At 40.0% G+C, this 22,487-nt stretch overlaps 1 protein-coding gene across 1 annotated transcript in view; it reads left to right on the forward strand.

Annotated features, from left to right (window-relative positions):
* Positions 1–22,487, forward strand: part of PIEZO2 (piezo-type mechanosensitive ion channel component 2) — a 309,432-nt gene that overhangs the window by 177,386 nt on the left and 109,559 nt on the right. The window contains exons 6-7 of the mRNA XM_014938745.1: positions 4,296–4,506; positions 6,507–6,720. Coding sequence (XP_014794231.1) covers positions 4,296–4,506; positions 6,507–6,720 — 425 coding nt within the window. The remainder of the gene's footprint in view (positions 1–4,295; positions 4,507–6,506; positions 6,721–22,487) is intronic.

Here is a 22,487-nt window from a genome sequence, read left to right on the forward strand (position 1 = left end):
GTTTGTTTATAAAAAGTCCTGGAGCCCTGCTTTACGGAGCAAAGGTCATGGAAACACATGTTTATGGCTTCACAAATGCTCTATACTCCTTGAATGGAGAAGTTTATTTGATTTAATCAGCATCCACAGGGATCCTGTAATTGCATAATAAGTAATTTATTATGGAACTAAAAGTATTTTTCTAACTGTAGACTATGTAGCATGGGTTTGTAGTTTTATACTAATCCACATAGTAAAAAGAGCTTTGCAAAACAGTCTGACTGGAGTACTGGTGTTCTGTGATGAGCGCGTACTTGCATGGCTGTTTAATCATCAGAAAGTGTTAAAACAACAGGCACATTATCACCACATTGCATGTAAAAACTGTTCACTGTTTGCTTGTTTTCAGCGATTTGAAGTGCGCAATGTGAGAAACTGGAAAGCCGTCCCAGATAATCCAGTTGGTGGGAGGTGAATATGAGAGTAGAGCAACCCAAAGTTTGTCTTTTTGAGATATACTGCAACGTGGCCTTTCAGCTGCTTCAGGAAAGGAACATGGCCTTTCAGCTACTTCACCTTGGATACTGAATTAAGAACAGATACGTTTGTATACAAAAAAAAATCAAACCTATAGCTGTCAGTCTTTTCATTGAAACAATCATTGACTGGGTCATGAATGATACCACTGGGAGGTAGGCAGAATAAAAGTAAGGTATCTAAGGTATCATCCTTAAAAACACTTGCAGATAGGGAACAGAGATGTGGAAGCTAACCTACCTTTTCTAGGGAGCATGCTGGTGTAAAGCCCTGGTCTCTGAAACAAAGCAATCCTTGCACAGCCATATCATTGATAATTCAGGCTGTGCTGAAATGGTGCCAGACAGTATGAGTCTGTTCTAGAAAAGCTTCCAGATCTGTAGGTTGTGGTCGTTGTTTATGATCAGGTTTTCCCATCTGCTAGCTTGTCTTAAACTGAGGAGAGCAGTTGAAGAACCCCAACTCCAAACAGAGATTCGTAGTTTTAGAAAGAAAACTTGGGAAATCAGTTCGGTATTTGCTGAGGTTCAGAATGCTGAAGTTTTCTTTCCAACAGCTGATGACCTTGGTAACACCAGAAATGGGTTGTTCTGCATTTCCTGTGAGTGTTTGTGAGGTCCTAACTTTTTTGTAGAACTTGGAATTCATATTTTCATATCTAAAGAAAAGTGAATATACAAGGAAAGTTAACTTCTTTCTTAACTCATCAATTTGCAAGCTTTAAGGTATGCTTAAAATGTGTAAGCCTCACTCGGTGGAGATTTTGGACCATCATCTCCTTCTCAGCAGTATTCTGGTCCAGTGAAATACCCTCTTTCCTACTGATTCTCCTGGGCATGCCATGTCATACATGTCAGTAACTAGATTATTAATACTGAACTCTTGAGACAGAACGTAGCCTAAAGTTCCCTCAGATCAATGAAACAAGAGTGATTAGCCTGGTCAAGTTAAAAAATTATCGTCCTAGTTACCATGATAGGAAAATCCAAAGACTCATTTTGAGGAGATCAATGGTGAAATTGGGTGTGAGATGAGGGAGGCAGGTAAGAGGAAGAGACAGAAAAGGATATCAAGGCCCATCTTTCCCTGGGCTGTTTTTATGTGATTTTCTTACTTCTGTCTCCTCTTTCTTATTTTGCTATTTCATGGTATTGTGTATTTCCCTCCAATTTATACTTAAAAATATTTTCATTTTGTTCATTTTTACCTCAGGAACATTTCTGCTTCTGCATGGTAACATATTATTATTTCTTTTTGTGACTCTTCAGACTTTTATTTCCTCTTCCTGCAGATGTATAATTAGGTGCTACCTCAGCACTTTAGACAGGACTCTCATTCAGCTTAAGCTTTAGTAAACGTATGAATCCTGTCTTCATGTTCAGCATACATTAGTGGTGTTCATAGAGATATGAGTCCTCTCAGTCTTGCATGGAATAACTTACCTAGTTTGAAATTATTCCTATACATTTTTGTAAGTAATTTCACATTTTAATGCATATTGTCTCCAACAAATTGAAAGCACTAGCTGAAGATACAAAGGTCTCCTTCACACAGATCCATGTGTAGTAGGTGTGCCATTTGCCATTTCATAACCTTTAAATGTCCAGCAGTCTCTCTTATTCTTTTTTCGTTAGGGATAAGAACACTATTGAAGGTTTCAGTGTTCACTGGTTTGATTAAGCTCAAGGCACGGAGCACTAGAGCCAGTCCAGGAACAGCAGGATTGGGCCCAAAAGAACTAGATGAGGAGCAGGTTCATCTAGCAATTGCAGCACAAGCAGAAGTGATCATAGCTTTTTCCCTTTGTATGGCTTTCTTGCTGAAACAGCTGTGGCAGAAGTTAGAACATGACGTTATCATTCAGCCTACTGTTGCCATTGTTTCTGAATATTTAAGTAGCTCCTCTTTAGGTAGGAGCTCAGGTATGAGCAGCAGTGATGAACAGACAGAATGCCTCTTTGTGCTGTGTGGCCCAAAATGTGATGACTGCATCTTTGGGCTGCCATCTCGTCTGCATTATTTTGCATCAGTATCTGATAATGCGTGTGTTGAGAGCTCTGTAAATGAATGGTGACAATAGCAAAGCAATCGAAATGCTAGTATGCTCCATTTATAATGGGTATAGCCAGTGAAATAGCCAGATATGTCCAAGAGAAAGGTAGATTTCCCATATCAGCCCTACTGTATTTAATACGTATTTCATTGTCTGTAAAAGATATACTCTTGAGAATAAGCAGGCTTTTTCTGGGCATTCGCAACATTGCTAATGCTCCGAAGTAAGAGGAGAAAGTTGGCATAAAGCTTAGAGGTGAAATGAAGGAGCCCACAGGGAATTTTGTTCCCTTTGGGAATACACATAACAAAATGGTATGGAAGAATTTGGTTAAGTAGGCTGAGACTACAGCTGTTCCTACAGCAGTCTTATCAGTCAGTGTGGAATTTTTTGCTGCCAAAGGTCACCAATAAATACAAACCTGCCATTCTGATGAAAAATACCAATAGTCTCTCTTTCTCACTTTTACACACAGAGATACTGCTTGGCCAGAACGTTAGCTAATACAAGTTCAGATTAGTGCCAAAGAAGCTATGCCTTAATACACCAAGGGAGAACCTGGCTCAAAACTATTACTTTTTTTTTTTTTTTTTTTAATATCCCCCTCGTGTTTTAATCAGTAGCAAATGTAGGACACTTACCTACTGAAATTAGCAGCCCTTACTGTTAATTTCCTATGCCTTAATACACCAAGGGAGAACCTGGCTAAACTATTTCTTTTTTTTTTTTTTTTTTTAAATATGCCCCTGCATGTCTGTGAATGACTAATTTTTCCATAAATTGTATCTCTGGGTGGGCCTCCTGCTAATCCTGCAGATTCTCACCATGGGTTGATGATTTAGTCTGCATCATTCAATAGCTGTGTATGTCTTCTGGTCTCCAAGATACGATGGAGACTTGATGGTGAAGGCCACTGCCAAATCCTAACAAACTGTTCAACTATGAGGAGCCTTTACACGTTTCCTTCTTTTCCTTTTTCCATTGTGTAGTTCTAAGCCACTAGTCTCATTTCCCCTGCTAAATTGTTGCAGACCACTCAAGTTTTCACTGCTTCTCTCTTGCTTACTTTTTCTCCTTTTCTTTCACAATCAGCCGATCTCACAATTTCTCATTCTCTCCCCAAGCCTCTTAGTGTATTTTTTTTCCTGCCAAGCTGCCCTTCAGTCACCAATGAACTACCTTCCCATTTATTTCAGACCTTGTTACTGTGGGTCTGTTCACTCATGCCTGCCCCATTCTAGGTTTTGCTTTTAAAGTCCAAGAAATAGTTTGTGGGGAAGGGTTTGAAAAGTGAGGTTTGTTGAGGAACTTCAACCAGGAAGGCACTTGTCCATATAGTCTGGAGTTTATACCTAAAGCCATCAAACCAAAGAGGAGTTGTAACAAATAATAGATTACAAGATGGAAAGAATGCTGAGCAAACCAAAGATAATTTAATATAAAAATGAACATGCAGCCTGTTGGGAACATGTAGGAGGATTGCAGTCTTTCTCAAAGACAAACTTTAACATCCTTGTTTCCTGAGGCAGATTTGAAGTGGGAACCGTTAATGTACAACTCTAGCTTTAGTACATCTTTTGTAACTCTCTTGTAACTTGCACGTAGTCAAAAATTACAAGAAAACTTCATTGTTAAGTAATGGTTTTTAATTTCAAATTCCTTTGTGTGTGTGTGTGTCTCTCTCTCTTCTTTGCATTGTTTTTTTTTTTCCCCTGTCCTCCTTTAGGCTGTAAGAGAAAAGTTAGAGCCAGATGATGCTTTGATATATGACGAAGATCTGGATGACGAAGACTGTGGTGAAGCAGAATTTGAGGAAACCATGAAATCAAAACTGCTGCGTAGAATTGCCTCCATAGCATCCAAACTGGGGGACTTTTTTGGCAACATGATAATCACCACTGGAAAAGTTGTTGTTACAATTTTACTTGGTTCAGCAGGTTGGTGCATTTGAAATATTTCCTCCAGAGCCCATTAGATTATGCATTTAACAAATCAGTTTTCAGCGCTTTGGCACCTGCGGGAATAACAATGGAAATTTTTCAGGGAAAAGAAATTGCTGATGATTTTATTTAAATTAACTTTTTGGCAGGCATTATAATATGCTGAGTTGCTTATTTTTTTGTACTTTGTGGCCCTATCATTAACTATATGACTCTTACAGCCACTGTTATAATCAAATGGTGAATGGTTGCATATTACAAGTGCCTCTATTATGACTTCATTGATTTGATTCCATCACTTCCAAGTGTAAAAAGAAACTGTATTCACATAGCCTTCAAAAAAAAAGGAAAGATTAATAGGTTGACTATGCAGTCTGTAAAAAGAGCGATAAGCAGACATTTGATGTGACTTTTATGTTCCTTGGTAAAAGTAGCTGTTTTGATATGATATGACCAACCTTTTATAAGACATTTGATTTAGTACCACCTAATCTGCTACAGACAGAATGGAAGTGTACAAAATCACTGTAGGTTGTAATGAATGAATTTAAAATTGGATCATGCAATTGCATTTTTGCATTTATCTGCCCACTCACATGTTTGAATGGATTCCTTACATATGAAGTATAAGTGTATACTTAACAGATAAGTATACTAGTATATGAAGTATGAAATGGTAGTACAAAAAATACTAGGTATTGAATGACGAGGACCGGTCAGGCGTAGCTCTTTTAGTAAGGCAGATTCTTAAAGTAAGGGAAGATTATCTGACAGCCTTACATGTAGCCAAAGGCAAAGTAATAAATCTAGAAAGGGAAAAAAATACCTTATGTGAATCACCGTAGTGCCTGACATAAGGGAAGAGAGATGCCATAATAAAAAAAAGGCATGATAAGTATATGAAAATAAACATGGTTTCAGTGACATTCCAAAGTTACATGGGTGAACATCACCCAGGGAGGACAGAGCAGAAGGATCATGCAGCCCTGGCAGGGTCAATTTCTTCTGGGTGGCATTGGGCAGCTTGTCTGTGGGACTTCAACACATGCTGAGAGCTGGGAGGTGTTTGGAGGAGAATTATAAAAAGGACTTGAGGTCTGGGCAGTGCCTGGACTCAGTCCAACTGGGGACTGACCCTCAAAGCGCTGCCTCCAAAAAACATGGCAAGCTGGCCATGTCAAAGCACAGGTCCTCCTGCCAGAGTGGCCAGCCCAGAAGCAGGGCTAGTGGGTGTACAGGAGCCATGGGCTACCAGAAGCCTGCAGATCTGTCCTGAAGGAAGGTGGGTTTTAGACATGCACTAGTGAAAAACTTTAAAACAAATTGAAGCAGGTATCCCTATTAGCTTTCCTCACTTGTTTTTTTGTAGGCTATCTGCAGAGCACTGGCTCTCATGCACCACAAGTGAAATACACTGCTACATGTGCAAGAGCAAAACCAATATACATATGTAAGACAGCAGAGTCTTTTTCATATGCAAATTACGATTGTCTATGAGTTAAAAATTCAGAAAAAATTAAACATTTACTGAGTATCCTCTAGGTGCCTTTTATTTTCAGTATATGCGTCATGGTTTTTTTCATTTTTAATCACTCAATGTATCTCAAGATTTGTATGAGAAGGCTTTTCACTGTTCATCCATCATGTCGTTTTAGCATCTTGTAATTCAGATTCATTTTAAGATCATCAGCACTCTCAGGCATAGCATCTGTTGGCTGGCCTTGCCGCCACATTTCTGGTTTTCTCCATGCTTTGTGAAGAATCTTTCCTCTCAGAGGAGGTCTGGAGAGTGGTCATGTACTAAGTGCTAAGGTATGCCATAGTCAATTGAAAAGAAAAAAAAGAGGACCCTTTTCTTCTAGGCTTAAAGCTAATAGTTTTAAGAGCATAAACACTAATGGGATTAAATTGTTTAATACGCTTCTTGTCAGACTTAAGGTTTAAGAAATGCTGATATTCCCACACCTTTCCAACCCTTCATGGTTTTATTTTCACAGGTATGATGGTGCCATCTTTGACTTCAGCTGTGTATTTCATAGTATTTTTGGGCCTGTGCACATGGTGGTCCTGTTGCCAAGCATTTGATCCGCTGATATTCAGCTGTCTGTGTGTATTAATGGCTATATTCAGTGCGGGACACTTGATTGGACTTTATCTGTACCAGCTACAGTTCTTTCAGGAGGTCATTCCACCAAAAGATTTCTATGCCAGGTGAGAGAAATTAATTTCCTGTTTTATTGTGGGCATATGATGCAATGATTTTTTATCACGTGGTGATGCAAATGGTCTTCCACATATTGCTTTGACAAATTTTATGCATAACTTCATATTGAGTCTTGGAAGAGTCACAGCATTTCAGGCTGAATGGTTTTGAATGACAGAGAGAAGTCCTGTCTGGGCAATTGTGTACGGAGGACTAGGGCAGCTGAGGAGGGGAAGGTGATTTTTGTTTTGTTCAGAGTGATCCTCAGATGTGAGTGAGAAAGATTTGGCTAAGACAGGAGATAAAGGAAATCCGTGGCAGCATTGAGGCTAAGGCAGTGTACACACGCACATTTTTGGTAGAGGAAAATAAATTTTCTGAGGTCTAAAGTCATCGTGTCTTAACTGGGCAAAATGCATGTGTGGTGCCATCCTTTTGTGCAGAGACTGAGGGCTGCTGTGGCACTACTGCTGTATATAATACTAGTCTGTTAATGCAAAAATTCACTTGCCAGTCTCATGTTCTTACTGACAGCTGCGTCTCTTAAATCAAAAAGCAGCGTTTCTAGTTACTGCTGCAGTAAACATTGATTGGATTGATTGGATGGATTTATTTCACTGACCCTTTAATCTTTTTACATGCTTTTATACTGTGATCTAAGATAAGATGAAGTAATTGAGCTATCTTACTCATGACTACTCTTTTTTTCTACTGCATTATGATTGCAAATTGTAATTATGCTATGTATTTGTAGTGTCATAGTAATCCTTACATTAAACTAAATATAAACCTTAACTTTACTTCTAGTAAGGCTATTGTTCCTTTTAAGTACTGTAAGTTGAAGGTGAAAGGTGTACTGGGGAGAAGCAATTAATGATTTATATTTCAATGCACCATAAAAAGCAGTTAAAAATGAGCTGCCTAGCTACAGTACCTGGTACTTTAATACTTGTTTTGACATTTTATTTAGTACAGGTTAATAGATGTGTGTTTTGTGAGGTTGGAATTGCTAATTTGAGGAGGCTGATTGGGAGGGCATAAGATTACCTGAAAAATGGGAAAAAATCTGTTTAGGTTCTTTTGTGCCACCTAGAGGTCATGGTAGGAGAATAGATGATTTCTAGTCTGAAGTAGCTCAAATGCTCCCAACTTCCCTAAAAACTTTATATTGCTTTCTCTGGATATTAAGAAAAGAAAGAAAAAATGGCTTCAAAATTCTGAACTATTTGGCTATGAGGATCTAATCTCACAGTGTTTTACCCCAAGACAGCAATAATTTTTTCTCAAAGAGAGGAACTATGTGTTTCATAACATTTTGCTAGAAACATCAAGTAGTTTGGGTCAAAAGGACCTTTAAAGATCATCTACTCCAATCCCCCTGCCATGAGCAGGGACATCTTCAAGTACATCAGGTTGCTCAGAGCCCCATCCAACCTGACCCTGAATGTTTCCAGGGATGGGGCATCTACCACTTCTCTGGGCAACCTGGGTCAGTGTTTCACTACCCTCACGGTAAAAAAAATTCTCCCTTATATCTAGTCTAAATATTCCCTCTTTTAGTTTAAAGCCATTAGCCCTTGTCCTGTCACAACAGGCTCCACATGTGTTTGTCCCCATCTTTCCTGTAGGGCCCCTTTAAGTACTGAAAAGCTGTGATAATTACATGCAGCCTTTGTAAAAGGTGTCATGTGTAAAAGTCCCTTTTTTTCTCCTTAATAGTTTTATTATTAATTTTCAGTTACTTTAATTGTCAATTAATTTAGTCTTAAACTTATTTCCTGCATTAAGTCATTTTTTTGGTAAACAGTGCAATTCTACATTTTATGATAAAATTTTATTCAGTACAAATATATCACTTTAACTTAGTCACTAATTTTTGAAATTAAAAAAATCTGATTGCAAGTAAGTTGCCTCTGCCTCATTGTAGAATGAAAAAGTCTGGATTAAAAAAAGTCCTAATGTTGGACTTTGGAGTGTGTACTGACCTTATTGTAAGCAGAAAATTATGTTCTTGCAGACTTTGACATCTCTTGAACTGGTACTATTGGATACTCTGCCTTTTACACATAATATCACATGAAGGTTTCATGTTCTAAATTACATAGGAAATTAAGTCTGAACGTACAAAACACTGATGACAACTCAACAGGAGGTGCAGTAAATATATCTTCCTTGTTTCTTTAATCACAGTTCTTTCTGCTGTGGATTTACTTTGATCTACTTTCAGGGAGGTGTGCTTGAATAGCATCAAGATAGGCATTATCGGTGCTTGGAAGTGCAAATCTGAATGTGAGAAAAAGCCACTATAAGATTTTTAATAATTGGGGTATGACTGGTGTATAAGCAGTGGCTAGAGGAGGAAAATGAGAGACACATGTATTGGAATGGTGCAGAAAAAAATATTTTAGCGTTTTTCATCCTAGAAGAAATTTGAGACCTTGCTATTTTATGTACCATCTTGGTTTGAAGCAGAACTAAATATGCAGAGTTCCCATTAGTACCAGTGGGTGGCTTGGATGGGTAAATTATATACTGAGAAAAGAATCTGATTCCCCAAATTCTTCTCTGCTATTGTCACCCCGAATATGCTGTTTAATATCTTTTTACAAGAGGAGAAGAGCAGATCATTCTCATACTTACTCAGTGGTCTGAACTCTTCTTACTTAGTTGTAATAAACTCACTGTATGAAAAAAAATAGAGCAGTTATAAGTATTTGCATGTGTTAGCTTTAGTGCCATTACAAACAGACCTTTATTCATATATGAAGGGGAGCTGAAACATAAGGAAGAAAGGGCTTTTATTTCTCTGTAGAGTTTTGAGGGCTCGATCCCCAGGTTAAGCTCTCCTCAGATGCAAGGGCAGATGTGACAACTACTCCTGTTGGGCTGATGACGGATACTATTAGTCTCTGCAGAACCTAAGGGTGTCATTTTTAAAAGCTGCTAGCATTGGCATTTCTGAGTTCGGATTCTCAAGTTGACAAGAAATGTACAAGCTGTTTCTGATCAATAAAAAGTGTGTTGTCTCTGAATAGCAACATGTTCAGCTTGCCACTGTATCGATTGATTTCAGACTAAATAAAGTTAAACTATACCCGAGCAAGCTGGAAAGTTCTCAAGTTTACAGTATCTTTCAGCTAAGACTCGCATCATCTCCATGCTGCTCCTTTCTTTTAAGAACTTTCAACTCAAAATTCAGCATTTGTGATTGTAAGAAGTGACCGAACAGTGTCACCAGAAGAAAGCCCTTTTCCTGGAAAGGATAGTCTGAAATCTGGTGAATTTACAAATTTTGTCCTTATGGCACTCTGCAAACAAAGTCTGAAGTATAGCTGATGTGTGAGGGGTAGGCATGCTAGCGGCAGATCCTTCATGAAGCTGCCTCTGCCACTAACAGCTTTTCTTCTCTAGAGCAGCCCACAGTGGAGAAGTGAGCAGCAGTCATTCAAGGCAGTCCTCTAATTGCCCTAGAGGCTTTAGTTGCCTCTAAATGGCACAGGAGGACCAGTGTAAATAAGGCTGAATCTACCCTTCAGTTAGGAGTTACCTAGTTGTATAAATTAACACTGGTTAATTACCAACTGATCTCTGTCAAATAAAATATCCACACTCATTTATAACTTCACTTAAAATAGGTATCTTCTATGCTGACTTGCTGCCCGTAGTGTAAAATTGGTGATTTACAGAGATGGGAAAACAATAGCAAGAAGTACCCATTTAAAGCAAAATTTGGAAAGTATCATATTTCTGCCATAAAATTCTTTTCACCTGAGTTAACAAAAACAAGTCAATGAGCTAAAATTATTTTAGAAATTATGTACACAGTGCTACAGCCTGAAAAAACATACAATAATATGTTTGCCATTTTTCAGATTGCTGCCTCCTTTCTTCCTGATATTGTTTGTTTTGGCAAAAGCATGTAATTGGGGCAATGATAAGGTCTTGCCAACATGAAGAAATAGGATCAGTGCAGCGGTATGAAGTTTATCCTGAGTCAGTAAAGTTATTCCTGTCCAAAACTGTGCTTATAAGCATATTCATTTAAAGATCCAGTAATCTGATGTAAATGAAAACCTATAGGCGTTTTTAGAGTTTTAGGTCTGTCTTGTATTGCTTGTAGTTTTCAGGCACCTAATGGTCAAAATAGTTTAAATACAAATGGTTTAATCTCTGAAAAGGCATCACCCTTATAAAGTGAGGCAAACCTAGGAGTTCAGGGGTTGTCAGCCACTTCATAGTGGTATGTTATTTCACATCTGTAAATGAATGGGAATTTGGAATTACACAACTGATTGCTTTGTTGCAATCTGAGTGGGGAAGTCTAGTCTAAGGTTGTCTTTTCAATGGGAAATCTTCATCTGGAAGATGCCTATAAATCTCTTAAGCAGGACTTTTAAAATAGGTTTTACACTGATTAGAATAAGCTTGCTTAAATGACTCTGTTACTGTTGGAGGAACTGTTGTATTGATATTTGCTACAGATCGTAGATTCAGAATATCCAGTTTGTTTTCAGATCTGAGATGAGTCCAGTCCAAAATCCTCCATTTGAATTTCCCTGAAAGCTTTGATCTAGATTCAGAATTTGTAGCCCAAATGCTATGTTTATCCAGGGTAATAAGTTAATAAATGCTTAAGCACAGTCTCAAAAATATTCCTGGAGTTGTCACAACAGGGTGGGACATCCAGCTATAATATTTTTTCTAAATTAGAGGCTAAGTGTGCTATTAAAATCTCAACAGGAGAGCAGATATTGCCAAAATAGCAAGATGTAGCTGATGAATTACCTTGTTGGCAGTGTCTTGTCTCCTTCTAGGGCAAGACACCGATCTCCCACTGCTTTGGTAGCTGCATTGCAGCCAAGACCTGGGCAACATGTTTCACTTGAGCTGCAGCCACTGTTAGTCCTTTCTGCAGACCAGCTTTGGCACCTATCTCAAAGGTACCTCACCTCTGAGGGGCAGGATATTCTTACCCCCATATGAACTTCTGATGTTTTGAATTGCCTCGTAACCTGGTCATAAGCCAGTGTTTGACAAGATGGAGTGTTTGAAATTCATTTATGTATCCTGTATTTGGCTGCCCTTGGGCTGCAACCAAGGTTTCATGCCTTTGGGCATGAACAATGTTAAACAGTACCGATCCTTTTGGGACCGGTACTGTTTAACATTTTTATCAATGACATGGACAGAGGGATTGAGAGCACCATCAGCAAATTTGCAGATGACACCAAGCTGTGTGGTGTTGTCAATACACCAGAGGGATGGGACAGATCAGAGGGACCTGGACAGGCTAGAGAGGTGGGCCCAGGTGAACCTCATGAGGTTCAACAAGAGCAAGTGCAGGGTTCTGCACCTGGGCTGGAACAATCCTCAGTATCAGTACAGACTAGGGGATGAGGTATTAGAAAGCATCCCTGAGGAAAGGGACTTGGGGGTGCTGGTGGACAAGAAGCTGGACATGAGCAGGCAGTGTGCAGTTACAGCCCAGAAGGCCAATTGCATCCTGGGCTGCATCAAAAGAAGTGTTGCTAGCAGGTCTGGACTGGAGAAGTGATTCTGCCACTTTGCTCTGGTGAGACCTCACCTTGACTATTGTGTGCAGGTCTGGAGCCCTCAATATAGGAAGGACACGGACCTGATGGAGCGGGTCTAGAGGCGGGCCACCAGGATGATCAGGGGGTTGGAGCACCTCTGCTACGAGGACAGGCTGAGGGAGCTGGGGTTGTTCAGCCTGAAGAAGAGGAGGCTCCGGGGAGACCTAATAGCAGCCTTCCAGTACCTGAAGGGGGGCTACAGGAAGGCTGGGGAGAGCCTGTTTACGAAGGCCTGTACTGCCAGGATGAGGGGAAATGGCTTTAAGTTGGGAAAGGGCATGTTTATATTGGATATTAGGAGAAAGCTCTGTACTGTGAGGGCGGGGGAGCACTGGAACAGATGGGAGGGGGTTGAGGCCCCATCCCTGGAGATATTCAAAGTGAGGCTTGATGAGGCCCTGGGAAACCTGGTCTAGTTGGGAGTGTCCCTGGTGACTGCGGGGAGGTCGGACTAGATGACCTTTGGAGGTCCCTTACAGCCTGAACCATTCTATGATTCTATGCCTTCTGCCTGAATTTTTAGCCACTTAACCACCATGGTACTGCTGCACCCACTGCCCTGGCAGAGACCCCTGAATACATGCCATATAGAGACACTACGCTGCCCTCCTTCTCTTTCCATCACCCTCTGTCAGCAAAAGCACACTTTGTAGTTGCAGAGCATGGTCCAAACCATGCTGGCCTAGCTACATGTTTGTCACAATGGCCAGATAAGGTTTGAGAGCCAGGATTTGTCTCTTGCAGAGGAGAGAATAGAAGTTAACTCATTGACCTTATTATTACAGAAGTTTTGCAGCTGAGTTTCATCATATTAGCTCTATCACATCTTAGGAGACTATTAGTTCTACTTAGAAGACTTCAGCCTGTGTGCTTTCTTAGAACTTTACCTTCAGCTTTATTTTATTTTTTTAAGTTATTTTGCAAAGGAAGTGAATTATTCTGTTAGCAGCTTAGAAATGCAAGTTCAGACTCCCACTGACAAAAAACAGTGATCATCCCTTCTATTATTGTAATCTCTTCCGAAACTATGCAGTAGCCCAGGGCAGGTGGGCTCATCTGAGCTCCCTTTCCAATGAAAGGTTGGATGACGTGACCTTTTGAGGACCCTTCCAACCTGGGCTGTGTTATGATTGTGTCATTCTATGTGCTTTTCTGAATTACATGATTCTGCAAAAGGTGTTTTATCCCAGGATTTTGTGCATCATACAAAGTCAGTTGTTCAATATTATGCTAGGAACTGTTTCTGCACTACACAGTAAACAGTGCATTTCCTATCAGCTGATCTGTCTATGTGGTCTTCATTTTTTATTAACTACTTAATAATGTCTGTCTGATGACCAAAAAGATTCACACCTATAGCTGTGACCAGTGAGCAGACAGTTACCAGAATTAATGACCTTCCTAAGAGGAAGGTCTACTAGTTCTTAACAATCCTTGCACATTCTTTAGTTTCCTTGTAGTGTCTTCACTGGAACAAGATGGTGTGGTTTGTATCAGAAACTGCTCAAGATGACCGACAAAGAAAGAGTCCTATTTAGTGAACCCCGTTCAGAATTTCATTACAAATTGAACTTTTTACATGACTAAAAAAGAGTAATTTCACTTTTTTACTGTTTTGAGTTTTGCACTTTTAACCATTCTTATAGAATTCTCTGGAATATGTGATAGGAGAACCAGTGGTGGAGTTCCCGGTCAGTTGTAGCACGAAAGCCTTGGAAATGTTGCAAAACTGCTTGCTGTTGTGAGAATTCCAGCGTAGTGTCTGCCACATGGGCATTTGGAGATTCATCCAAAATGAATTCACCTCTTTCAACGCTTATTCAGAGGGATTCCTAGGAGATTCACTCATCAGCGGGCATGTAATAAATGTCCATGCTGTGCTCACTTTATAGGAGAGTTGTACTCAACACTGATTTAAAATGGTTAGCTCAGGTTTTGGTGGGAGTCCAGTGGTGACAACAGAGAAGTCAGTGCAGACTTACCTAGCTTTACTAGGGTGAATTTGTAGCCCTCGCTGGTCTTTGCATGGTTTACATCTCTTTTTGCTATTTACTGCAGTTCTTTAAAATCAACAAATTCTTGTTTGTGCCAAGTTTGAAACTTTTGAAAAAAGCAGCAGATGAACTAGTAAGTAAACGGAGGCAATTTCTCTGGCAGAGCAGCCCTTCCCAGCCTCCCTGGCAATCTACACGGTGGTGGCTCTCCATCCCCACGGCAGAGCCGTCGGCATCCACCATAACTGCCGCCCTGCACAAAGTGCCAAATTCAGCCTTGGCAGAGGCAGGCACAACTTTATTCATGTTACTGGCCTTGCATCACAGGTGATTTATGTCCCTCTATCTTCCCTGGACTTGAAAGGCATGTAAACCGAGAGATGTGCTAAGACCTTTTAAAAACAGATTCTAAGCTGTGTTTTGCTGCAGCAGAGAGCCTGCGACCGGTGAGCTCTCTGGCAGCCTGATGGCGGCCGGCCCTGGCCACAGGTGGTTCTCGTTAGTGGGGAGAGGGGAGCCTTGGCACTCCCAACAACGTGTGTGCCGTGTCCGGAAACTGAGCATAAGCTGCAAACATAAAAATCAGTCACCATCGTGTGACATAATGTTGGTGAATTGCCACTTCCTCGCTGTCTCCTGCCCCCAAATAGCCATGTGTTACTGTAAGAACAGCCAAAGGTGCCTCTTTCTTGGGATGCTTTGAAATGCTGGGATGAGCGGGACAGAGGGAAATGGCAAAGATTTTACAAGTGCTGATGTATACTGTTAAAATTCATGCTGATTCTGGTTTGAAATGAGTGTGCAGTTGCTCTCATAACAGAGCCTTCCCACTTTCATGTCCATGGCCCCATCTGACTGGTGTGGGACCAGTACACCTCTCCACTAACAGAAGCTCTGCTCATGGTCAGGGAGAGCCGGATGACTCCACTCCCCCATACACACCCTGTGTCTGCTTCCGTGTGTCTGATTGAGTACAGACTCCCTGCCCATCACAGGCTGTCCTGTGTGGACATGCAGAGGATGACTGTGAAGAAGGGACTCTTTAATTTTCTTGTCATATTTTTTAAAGAACACAGATCTGCATGCTATGATCATTGAGCAAATGTCCGAAAAAAAAGATAGAGAAGGGGTGGACAGACATCAACCCCTCTCCTCCTACCTGATTTGGATCGCAATTGCTTCTGGTATTGGGAGATGTGGATTATAATTAGCAAACTTCTCTTGGCATTACAAACTTGTCTACTGTTTTCCTGAGGTCTGCTCACCAGCCTTTATTTTCATACTGTGGCATGCCCGGAAATGGTGATGATAAATATTTAGCGCTTAGGTAGCTCTTTGTGTTTTCAGCTCAGTATATAAACATTGACAAATGAATCATCCCACATTCCTCGGAGGTAGTAAAAAAGACAGTCCTGACTAACTTTGGTTGAGCACACACCAGGGAGCTAGTCCTTGTCTGCACAAGAGGCAGTCTCCATCAGTTTCTCTAAATACTCAGAGTGGATGTGCTTAATCTCTTGTTTATGTTCATTTAATTGAAGTTGGGAACTTACTGATAAAAACTGAGCCAACCAGGTGCAGTTTATAACTGTTCTAGAATCAACAGTGTTATACAGCTTTGGTTTTGCAATTAGTTGATTAGGTATTTTCCTCACATTTCCCAAGCCTTATTGTTCTTTATCCCATTATCTTCTTTCCAATATCTTGGTATTTTATTTTCTTTTTCTGTTTAAAAACAAATGGGAATCATAACTTGCATTTCTGCCTTAGAGCATTCTCTGCTAAAAAAGAGTATCTTCTTTGCTCGTATATTCTACTGCAGAATCTCTTAATTTGGGTCTCAGTCACTCTTGCTTTTATTTCAATCTGTTTCACCACTAGCTGAATAAGTGGAAAATCTCTTTATCCCCTGCATGCATCACTGAACCTAACAGACTGTCCCAGTGTGACTGAAAAGTATCATCATTCCCTTTTAGAGGTGGAAAAATTCCCTAACAGAAAAATTAGATGAATTGCATAACCCACCCAAGATAGCCAGCGCTTGGAATGAAACCCTAAGCTTTGGCTGCCGTCTGTGTCCTCAGGTTCCCAGATCACAGACCAAGTTACCCCCAAGTTAAAAGGAGTATGAAGATAAACTTTAAAACAATTTCTGTTCTTCTGCATGTTATTCTAAGAGGTAACAGTAAATCTCTTAAGCTGGCAGGCAGTTGCATGGCTGGTTAGTGTAAGGGTCACTTGCACGTTCTGGTCATGTACCATGACCCCAACACATGGTGACGCTTACCGGGGTTATTTGAGCATGGTCTCCTTTTCCTAAATGGTTTCTCCTGAAGCTTTATACTCAGTGGACTAGCTGTGTAAACCATCTGTCCTTCTCCCAGCACCTGAGCTTAGGACAGGAAGACTGTCTGTGGGCTGCACTACCTGTTTGAGTTTTGGGAGCGGGCTGTCCTCCACATTCTCTGCTCGACTTGTGTGAGTCTTTCTGAGGTGGGACTGTTGGCTCCTTTCCTTTCACCAGCTCTGCCAACTCACTTTGAAAAACCAATAACCTCAGTTACTAATTGGCGCAGAAGGACGTCGTTAAGCCGTGCCTCCTGCTGTGTGCTGAGGTGTCCAAGCTCACCCTCTGGCAGGGTGACGCCTTTGTGGCCATGGATGTTTCTGAACGTGCCTTTGGTTTTCCTTCTCCTGCTTTCCACATGGCTCCTTAGAAAGCTGGACCTGCTTTATCATTACTTTCATCTCTGAGTAGAAAATGCAACTAAATGTTAAAAATTTTTAATTTTGTTGGCACCATTTGGATGGTGTTCTTCCCAAGGCGGTGCTGTTCAGCATAAGTTGCTTTTCATTGCCCCATACGGTCACAGGGAATTTGTGTGTAGGTGAGGACTGGCAGTGGGTGGCAAACCACTGCACCTGGTGCCAACCAGCCTCCTCTGCTGGCGTGGCTTTTCTTTCTCCATCCTCTCCTCTCAGCAGCGCTGCCTCAGCTCCTGCAGCCTCTGTGCTCCCTGAGTTCCTTCTGGTTTGTAGCTGAAACTGTTTGAATTTTAGTTTTATTTTAGTGACAGAACAAAACAACTAAACACGTGAGGCAGCATGCGGCTGTCAAAGCAGTGACACTGCTGGTCCTGGTGATAAAGGATCATGTTGGAGGAGACACTGTAGCTAAGGTATCAGGCAGGGGCCCTAACACAATTTCTTCTGCAGCTTTATCCCCATTGCCATCCCTTCTTGCCATCTTGTCTGGTGGTCCTCCCTCTGCCAGATGCTTAGCTGTCTGATTGAGATCAAAAGATATTGGAGTCACTGCTTCAACACATTCATTTGTCAGATGACCACTTCGGGAAGTCCCAGCAAGGTCCCCAAAGGCTACAGCAACACCGCTGCTTTTCTAGCTCACTGATGTGCTGAGAAGAGCAATATCAGTATCAGCGCTCACCAGAAATTCAGAGAACAGCTGAGTTGTGTCATGGGTAATGAAACAGTTTGGGGATCCAGAGAGGAAGCCCACTGATAGGATAGATCTCCTTCATGCCAGGCTTTTGAAGACAGGGTTTTTTTCTTAATAAGCAAGGGCTAAATAGATCCACATCTACTATTAGTGATAACAGTGGGGAATTACTGCCTCTTAGGCAATGAAAGCATACTACAGGCTTTTGGAATGGAAAGTCAGTACAAAGCTCAATTATTGAATGAAATGTGGTATATATCTCACAAATCTTTATGTTCAGACTTAAATTCCCCTCAGGGCAGCTGCTTTATTTCAGATATATGAAATATTTGAATGTCTGAAGTTGGTCATTTTTAATGGATGTCCAATCCTTAACAGCTTCTAATCACATAGTCTCAGAGAAAATTCCATTATTTGGTTACTTTAAAAAAACAGGTTATATAGCAGATACTATTTAACATCCTGTTTTAAAGTTGTTAATTCACTTGAGAGCAAAGTGATTTTATTGTGGCTGCTTATATGGTCGTTTTGTTCTCCCTGAATTAAGATTTGTGTTGTATTTACAGTTTTTGCAAGCTTTTCTGTAATTCAGAACCCTTAAAGCTATCCTTTCTGTTCTACAGCTTCCTGGATTCATGGCTCGTAATTTCTCTCTGAACTCATTATGTGGATGATATTAGCATACAAGTTTTAAATTACTTTTTTTTTCATGAGGTTTCTCATGCAATAGATGTGCGTTTGAAATTAGTTTTCCTTTAAAAGAAAAGTCACTGATGTTTAGAAGAGGGTGGGAGATATACCAGGGCTGGTTTTGTCATTGCCAGGAAAGCTTTGATCCAATAGAAGCTATGGAAACCAAGATTTGGTAGAAAAAAAAAAGTACATCTGCTAAAGAGCTATAGAAATATGATGACATTAAAACAAAAGTTAGAATGATCTACTTACCCACCAAGCCTATATTCACTGTGTGTATGCCTGTATTACAGCGTTGTGATAGCAACACTCTGAAGGAAAACACTTCCAGTCTTAGTCTACATTTTCAGATATTTCCAAAAATGTTTTTAACTGTTAAGCTGAAATTTATCATAATACTTCTCAACCCAAACAATCAAATTTTTGTGTTATTGTTAATATGGTACCAGTTCTGAATTATCCATGTCTGAACCAAAGCAAGGTCTAGGGCTTTTAAGTGCTAAAAATACTTGCAATGCTTTTTAAAGCTTGTATCATTACAAAATGGATAAATTTAATAACTTTAGTCCAGCTGTGGACTGAGTTTTGTGTCTGCAGTATCTCCCTACACAGTTGTCCTGCTGATCTGAGGAGCAGGCGTGAAGGATCACCTCCTTCTCTATGGAATCTTATAAATAATGTGATTTGGAAGGGCAAAAGCCCGTGTTGCCATCCATCCTTTTTTTCCCTTAAAAAGCCATGTGAAACCAAATACATCCTGCTCATCTTATCCCTAATTCTTTGGGACACTTAATGCATTTCAGCCAATTTTCCCACCTCTTTTCTCCTTGTGTTTTGCTATTTCTGTAAAAATGTTGTGTCAGTTCAGTGTACCCTGGAGCATTAGCCCCAATGTGGTCTGAATTCCCAGCCTATAGTCTAGAGAGTAACCGCCTTCTGGATGGCAAGGATGGGCCTGGAGGTACCATGGAGCTGGCTGAGTCCTTTCCAATGGCATGTATTTCTTTGGGCATATAGCCAAATAACGTACTGGGGGGAGTGGGGTAGCCCACAGGTTTACCTTGGAAAAGGCTTTACGGATATAATTTTATGGATCATAACTTGTGTGTAGCTCTGCCATCCAAGTACAGAAAACTCCACAGAATGGCTCATGTGAATGAGAGACTCCTCGCTTTTAGGAGGAACGTGTAGAAATTATATTTTCTGTTTGCTAATTTATTTTTTAGTTTTTTCCACTCCTCCTCTCTTTTCCCCAGGGCGTTTTCCAATTCAACAAGGGTATGTACCTCCTTTAAGTCAATGTTCGAAAAAAGTTTCACTCTTCAAGCAATGCTTAGAGTTTGGGACATAACTCTTTCCATATTTCAAGTACTCTTCTTCATGAATCTCAATCTTTGGGGCTTGTCTTATGAAACCTGAAGTTTTGCCTTTTCTCCCTGTATGTCAGCCCTTTTTTCCCCATGAAAAGATTTCTAACACCATCACCACCAGCCTGCCCCACAAAAAGGCTACACTTTTTTTTGGCTTTTCTGGGTATTTACTGTTGTTAAATTTCTGTTTTTGTAAATAAACTCTGTTGTTCCTTTTTCTGCTTCCTCTCCTCTCCTCTCCTCTCCTCTCCTTTTTTCTCTTTTTTCCTTTTATTTTCCCCTCTTGTTCAGCCACTTTTAGTATCTCCATTTAGGGCTCAGCCATTCAAATGTCAATCAATCTTGATAGTCTCCTACCCCAGACATGTAGGCACCACTCCCCTCCACTTCCATGTGAGGAAAGTGAAATAAGTATGCACTAGAAGATATCCAGATGACATGACTAAGTTCATAAAATCCAACAGAAATTCAGAAATCCATCTTTGTACAAAGATGGATTCCCCAATCCAGCCCAGCACAGTGGAAGTCTCTGATGCTATTGCTGTGAATAACCATTCAGTGTGTACTGGCCCCAGCAAAAAATTTCTGTAATCATAAATACTAAATCGGGAAATGCAGCTCCTGAAGTGGCTTGATGCAGACATTTCTTCAAACTGTAATACTCATTGCCCTGTTCTGGATTTAATTTCCAGCCTGCTACCATGTCAGGGAGTTGCAGACTAGCATCGTTGTTTTATTTTATTTTATTAGTCTATGGTAAATCTTTTCCTGAAACAGGAAGCAAGTCCTGTGAAATAATCTTTCCTGCTTAAATCTGTCAGTATTTGTAATGTACATCCAGCTTATTGCAAATAAAGAGCAAATGTTACATATAATAACAGGAATATTTGCATGAAGTAGGCTTGAAATAGCTGTAAAAAAGTCTTGGAAATTATAAGATACCACCTGTGATTTGATAATTTTCCACAAAACCCTGTGTGTGTTTGTGTTCTAAGTACTTTATTAAAACCATAGTTTATTCTGAGTTCTTCATTCCCAAAGCCCATCTTGATTTTGTATTATGGTACAATATAGATTTTTATATTGCAGTATACATAACTCATGGTGCCGTATATATACTTGTAGTAGGAGCTATGTGTGAGAAAGTTAAAAAAAGGATTGCTCTTCCAAACTGGCAGATCTCTGTACCTTTCTGTTGGTCATTGTCAAAGCAACTGTGGAGGTGAGGTCATAAACTGCAAGTATTCTCAGTGTTGTAATTACCCATTAAAATCAGTGATGCAGTGATGCTTGAATATGAGATCTGCAATTTCCAAATCAATGCCACTTAAACACCCCCACCAACCTCTAAAACTACATGTAGTAACCTTAAAGAAATTGGCATGGTTGTCTTGAAAAAAAGAGCAGCATTACAACACACATTACTCTCGTGCCTAAAAATTTTAATATTGTCCGTTCTGTTATGGTTATATTTTCTTTCTAGTTAAACCAGATACACAATTCTCAATATAGATGTACATTGTTTTTGCTTCCCTTGATAAAAGATAGCACAATCAACTTGGTCTGAGATTTCAAACATCCTGCTTTACATCCTACGGAAACAGTAGCTTCTGGCTTCTAACAAATGATTTAGCATTGCGTGGAATGCAACAGATTTGCTTTCTTCCATTTTCCACCCAGTTAGCTGGCTTCACTCCGTTTCTTGGTCCTATTGCCTTGAAAAACTGTGTTTAAGAATATAAACCAGAAAATTGATTATACTAGGAGAACTCTTGCTTCCTTTCTTTCTTTCTAATCTCTAGTCCTTTACTATTTCTTAGGGTAGGTGAAATTCTCTTTCTTTTCCTTATTTTTTATGAATGAAGAGTATTTAAAGCTATGTCATTATATTAACATACTCAGTTATTGTATCGACATAGTTTTATATCTCTGACCAGAATGATTTGCAATAAGTGGTGTTTAGGAAAATGTTTGACAAATCTGCATGCAGTTTTAAGCTTTTACATGTTTGCCAGTGAAGCAAAACCAGAAAATTTGAGTCATCACATATTGAAACCTGGCTAGAATATGTAAGAATAAAACAAGACAGCATGCAAATTCAGGAGCATTTGTAATTAGTCTACTGAGGTTGAGCAAATGGAGACTCAGAATCCACTGCACTCTCAGACCCTTCAGAAGAAATGTAATCAATAGGACATGATAGCAGACATTTTCCTGCCACTGTGAATCACTTCACGTGCTCTTTGATCGAAAGCACTGAATGAATTTTTTATGTGTGGTTTGCACATTGTCAGGAGTTAGGTCAGCCTCATGAGAAAAGCTGTTGTGTGTCTTCTGCTTCCACTTAGTGAGTCAGAAATGAGTCTGTAAAACATTGTAAGCTATTACCTTGGAGACTTTCTCCAGAAAACGTGAATGTTTTTGTTATATTAATGTATTCTGATGCATATTCATAAGTGCTGTATGCAAGGCAATTGCTTCTGTCGCTAAAGTGACACTATTTATATCATTTTTGTTCCCAGTCCTTAAACAAATGAAACAGCTCTCAAACTCAGTCCAAATTTCAGCAGTCTCACCCCAAGTTCATTTAGAGAAGTTAAAGAAAACCTCTAAGATATTAAGTTCACTTCCATTCAAGTTGGATTTTCTAAATCTCAAAATAGT

The sequence above is a fragment of the Calidris pugnax genome, unplaced genomic scaffold (genome assembly GCF_001431845.1).
Source record: "Calidris pugnax isolate Ruff unplaced genomic scaffold, ASM143184v1 scaffold13, whole genome shotgun sequence".
Lineage (NCBI taxonomy): Eukaryota > Metazoa > Chordata > Aves > Charadriiformes > Scolopacidae > Calidris > Calidris pugnax.